Source organism: Elephantulus edwardii, unplaced genomic scaffold (assembly GCF_000299155.1).
Source record: "Elephantulus edwardii isolate Elephantulus edwardi_28Jun2011 unplaced genomic scaffold, EleEdw1.0 scaffold00209, whole genome shotgun sequence".
NCBI lineage: Eukaryota > Metazoa > Chordata > Mammalia > Macroscelidea > Macroscelididae > Elephantulus > Elephantulus edwardii.
Window position 1 is genome coordinate 244506 of NW_006399959.1, and position 5541 is coordinate 250046.

General features: G+C 45.7%; 1 protein-coding gene across 1 annotated transcript in view; it reads right to left on the minus strand.

Annotated features, from left to right (window-relative positions):
* Positions 1–275: 275 nt before the first annotated feature.
* SEC14L5 (SEC14-like 5 (S. cerevisiae)) overlaps positions 276–5541 on the minus strand; it is a 110618-nt gene continuing 105352 nt past the window's right edge. Inside the window, 2 exon segments of the mRNA XM_006897412.1 lie at positions 276–393; positions 1703–1881. Coding sequence (XP_006897474.1) covers positions 276–393; positions 1703–1881 — 297 coding nt within the window.

A 5541-nucleotide genomic window follows, 5' to 3' on the forward strand; every position in this document is an offset into this window, starting at 1 on the left:
GAAAGAAGAGGACCCAGAAGAAAGGAGAGCATGATGTGCAAAAAGTAGGATGGGTTCTGACAACATCATTATTTAAAGGCCCAAGACCCAAGTGGACCTTCAGTGGTCAGAACTACCCCCTTGATCTCCATTACATGGTTCTGTCACTTGCAACCTCCAGAGCCTGGACCCAGATGGCACCCAGACCAGATTCCAAGCTCTGTGGCAATGGGCCCAGGTCACCAGCACACATGGCCCTCAGTTGATAGGTTTCTGCCAGAGGGCCGAGGCAGGCACTATCTAGCACCCAGCGAGCTGCTGTGTGACTGGCAGGAGGAAGAAGAGGATATGGAGGTGGCAACACTGAGCTGGGAGAAGCCACTGGTGCAGGATTCCAGACTGGACATGGAGCCCCTGGGGAGACAGGGAATGCCATTACCTGTTGGTGGCAACACAGTCCCAGGCTCTGAAATACAGCCCTGGGAAGAAGGCTCAGCATTTGCAACCACAAAATGAGGTCCTAGGGCTCACCCTGTGAGACTGGAAACCTCTGGGGACCAGGCCAGTGGAGAGGGAAAGCTAGAGACACAGTGATGGGAATAAAGTATAGTTTATACTTTATAGTGGCTCCCCAGAGCTACTCCCAGACAGAGCTCGAACCATTGGGCTCCTCCCACTGGCCTGATCAGTGTCCAGGCCCTACAGCCTTACCTCCCTACCCTGCCACTCTCTGCTGTCCAGTCTAAGGACCTATGCATATGATGTTAAGGGGGGCTGGTATCATGAAGCTCAGTGTATCTACTTACTAAAAAGCTGGAGCTAGAATCCACCAGTCGCTCTGATGGAGAAGGAGGGAGAACCCAAAGGTTGCCATGGGTCAGCAGCCACCTGATTGCAGTGTGTTTGGTCTCTGGGTCTGACCACCCCATCCCTAAAGACTCTCTCCTTTCCACTGCTCCATGTTAGGCTAACTCCTCCAAACTTCCAAGCACCAGAGCCCTAAACTTGTCAGTCTTGTTTCCTTCTGCTTGCTAAATGTTGGATAAGTGAGTTTCCTTAAGCAAAGTACTAGAATCACAAAATGTCACAAACAGCTAACATTGGACCGCTATCCAAGAGTCACAACCTGAAACTCCTATGGGCAACCCCTGCCCTGCACGGGGTCACCAGGCATCAGAGTCAACTGACAACAGATAATGATGGCAAGGGACTTCAGCATCATCAGAGCTGGTGAAGAGAGTGGCATCTCAGCTCCCCCCAACCCCCCCCCAGATCTGTATGATCTAAGCACTAGATCACTACCTGAAAGGTTGTTGGTTAAATCCCACCATCAAGGACCTTAGGGGAAAGGCCTGTTGCTCTCTTCTGAAACCATATAGGGCAGTTCTATACTACAGAATCAAGTCAAATCAAAAGCAGCAACTCAAGGTCACTTGTTGCTGAAGTCCTTCCTAGAGCCCAGCCCCATTCAATGTCATCACTCCAGATAAAGGAAACTTTCCTGTAGGGTTTCCAAAGCAGAGGAGCTTTATGAAGGCAGAGACAGTGGTAGGTTGAACTGACATCCTTTCAGTTAGCAGCAGGATTCTTTGGCCACTGTGCTACAGGACTCCTCAGCTATAGGAAGAGCCAGCACACTGGATATCCAACTGCAGGTGACATCCCACATCCAAACCCACAGAGTCTCTAGCCTCCAGGGACATGCCAGCCCCATCTCACTGACCTGAAGTCCTCTGATGAGAGCACATCGTAGTAGTAAAGAAGTTTGCACTTGGTCTCAGGGCTGTGGAGTGCAGTCAGGACACCATCCACTCCTGGCAGACTGTAGGCCAAGCCACTGGGAATCCCATGGATCTGCCACTGCAGCAGGTAGATGCCAGGCCATCGGGTCACATGGGAGCCCTGGAACACAGCTGTTACCTGAGAGTCCATCCTCGCGGGCCAGAGGTGGCAGAGTTGCTAAGTGGGGACAAGCAGACCCTTTACCCTGGGGCCATCCCTGGGTGGTATGAGTGGTTCAAGAACCTACTGATAGACAAGGCTGAAAGTGAGGATCCACCATAGGCTCCTAGAGAGAAATGCCTGGCAATCTAGTTATGAAAAACTGTCGTCCACAGGAAGCACAACTCTTCTCTGATATTCATGGGCAATGTCCCTTCCACACCAGTTCTGTGGACTGTGTCAATGAATCTTAATTACATCCATGCATCTTAATTGTATCTATGCATCTTTTATTTTCTTCCTGCTTCTTTTTTTCCCAGTTTCCAATCTTAGGGTCCGGTGTTTGCTCCATTACATTCATATCACTGAATAATGCTTCTCCCTACCAATCATGTGAGTTTGTCACAGGACTCAGCTCAGACATAACTCATGGGATGCAGCCCAGGCCAGGCCAGCTCTCCAGGGCAGGGAAAGTGATCACAGTTTCAAGCCCTTGATTTTCGAAATATCTTATTTCAGCCCACCCCTGGCAGCTCCTCCCATAGCTATGGGGTTTTGGTCTAAGGTCCAGTGGGAGGAGACCATGTTCCAAGCCCTGCAGCAAAGAGGAGACCCTAGACAATGCTAGAGGCCTGAGTTCCATAACTGCTTCACATCACTGTGCCTAAGGGAGTCTCTGCTTTCTTAGGAATGTTCTAGACCCAAGTCCCACCACTGACCACTCTCAAAGGAATCACTGTAGAAGGTCCTGACAGAGTGGAGGAAATGCAGAGCAAGACTCAAACTCAAAAATTAGCAGGACCACTGGACGCCCTTTGAGCCTGGAGTAAAACGCATCCTGTGGCTCAACTTTCAACCAAATGCTGGACAGACCTCTTAGGTGACCAATAACACCAACCAGATAGACATCAATAAAACCAAGGAGCACTCACGCTTTAAAACAACAACTAGTTGAGGTCAAAAGGTGAGTATTTAACCAAGGATAGAATTTAGAAAGCAGAAGAGGGTATAGTAAAAGGATTAGTGGAAACAAGAATTCCCGGGGACATGTGAAGAGTGCAGTTACATTGTGGGCACTGTAATGAATGTCATAAAACAAAATGTATATGAATCCCTGAGGGGAAAATAATTTTGCCTAGTGAAGTTTCAGCTAAATCATGACAAAGGGGTAAAAAAGAAGGTTCTAGAACATTCCTGTTTCCATCTTTCAGGACTTAAGACAGATGCTCCTTCATTGGGTCATACTCCCCACATGCACAGTCACTCAAAGACAAGTCCTCCAAATGGGCCCCTGTTGAGAAGGTTATTAGATACTCTTAGGAAACACCCCATCTGCTAGGATCTTGAAAAGTTTTCATCCCATGAATCTCCCAACAGAGTAGTAATATAGTGGCATGGAACACTCAAAAACTCACTTAACCACTACCATCAAACTGACTCTGACTAGTGCAGGCCAGAGCAGAGCAGAGCTTACATGGGCTTTGACTTCCTTCTCGAGAGCAGCTTCTGGGTTTGACCCAGCTAAAGAAGAGTACTAAACATCCTGTGGATGGCCAGAAGAAAAAGCAGGTCTGTCTTAGAGTGAAACCAAGTTGTTCCATGGAGGTAAGGATTTTGAGGATCTGTCTCATGTACTTAGGGCATATTCCCTTGGGGAATGACATCATGCTTGGAAGAGTGGAAGGACAGAACAGGAAAGGGAGACCCAGGATAAGATGGATAACACAATAACTGGGATGATGAGGGCAGGTGTGTCAGAGACAGTGAGATTGGCTCAGGATAGAGCAAGGTTCAGAGCTATTATGCATAGGGATGCTATGAGTAGTAGTTGATTTGACACATATAACAACCACCACCTTTTTATTACCAGCCAAATGCTTTAACCACTGCATAACCAGGATTCCAGGGCTGACTTGTGTCCTGTAAAATTCCCTGCCTGACCTGAACCTCAGGATGTGATCTTATTTTGAAATAGAGTCTTTACAGGTACAATGAAGGGTTAGGTTGGACCCTAAACCAAATGATTGGTGTCTTTTATGTAGTTGTTGTTATTGTATACCATAGAGTCAGAACTGACCCATAGCTGACCCTCCAGTGGGTTTTCAGAGACTATAACTCACATAGAAGGAGGATACCCATCTTTCTCCCACAGAGCAGCTGGTAGATTTGAACTGCTTACCTCTGGGATCCAACTCCTTACCACTAAGCCACTAGAGCTCCCTAGTGTCTTTTCAGGGACCCAAAAGTGAGATGCAAGATATTCATTGGGAAAGAGAGGCAGAGATTGGAAAGAAAAGGAAGGATTCTTTCCTAGGACACTCAAGAGAAAATATGACCCACCAAGACCTTTATTTTAGACTTCTGGCTTCTAGAGAGGCAAAAGGATAAATTCCTCTCATGTATGTGCATGATTTTACTTCTTTTAATTGTGATTTGAGTCAACAGTACAAAGTTAAATGGTTTTCCTTTGATCGTTTGTACCCATTTTGTTTTATAACATTAACTACAGTAGCCCACAATGTAAATTGCACTTTCCAACTTGCTCCTTATAACTCTCATTTCTGTTCATCCTTCTATCCTACCCTTTCTGGCCTTTGGGTGGAGGAGAAATTTCTGTTATCTTATGCTGCCCAGTTTGTGGTAATCTGTTAACAACAGCCTCCACCACCACCACGAATAATAATATTAGTAATAATAGCAGGGTTTTTTTGTCAGCAGCTGACGTTTGGAATCACGGAAGCCAAGAAAGCTTCAGATACAAGCTGTCAGATCAAGGGTTGGACAATGGAAGATAAATGCTGAAGGGATTTGGTAGAAGTGAAGAGGTATCCTGGTGGAGGGTGGAGCTGGGAAATAAGTGGATCAAGACACTGGGCCAAGGACAGGGACAACACTGTAACTAATGGTTAACTCCACAATGAGGGATGTATCTTGCACTGTTCTATCAATTGCTTGTCTGTCAGATACTCCTCTAAATCTGAACATTCAGATTAAGGGAGACTAGGAAGAAGGATTGGCCATCCACTTCTGAAATAGCAGGCCTCTGAAAACCCTATGTACAACAGAACACATGTAGACTAACAGAGAGGGCAACTGAGGTAGAACTTTCAAGTATGGAAATACAAAGGAAGAGGAACAGTTGTAAGCAGACACTAGTGATTGGAACATGGAATGTGAGAACCATGAATATAGGAAAATTAGATATTGCTAAGAAAGAATGGAATGTATAAATATTAACATACTAAGCACTGGAGAGATGGGATGGACCAGCATGGGACATTTTGAGTCAGATGATCATATGATATATTACTCCAGAGATGAAAAGGAGAGAAAAAACGGAGTTGCTTTCATAGTTAAAAAAGTAATTTCTAGATCCATCTTGAAGTACAACATTGTGAGTGGCAGGATAATATCCATACATACGCTTACAAGGAAGTCGAGTGAATATCACTATCATTCAGATATATGCACCAACAACCAGAGCCAAAGAAGAGGAAATATGCCTAAAGTCTCTGAAATGAAGCTTCACCATCCTTGCTTCCAAGAAGCACGCTTTTCTTCAAGCCATATTTGTTTGTTCTTTTGGCAGTCTGTAAGATATTCAGTAACTCTTTTCCAACA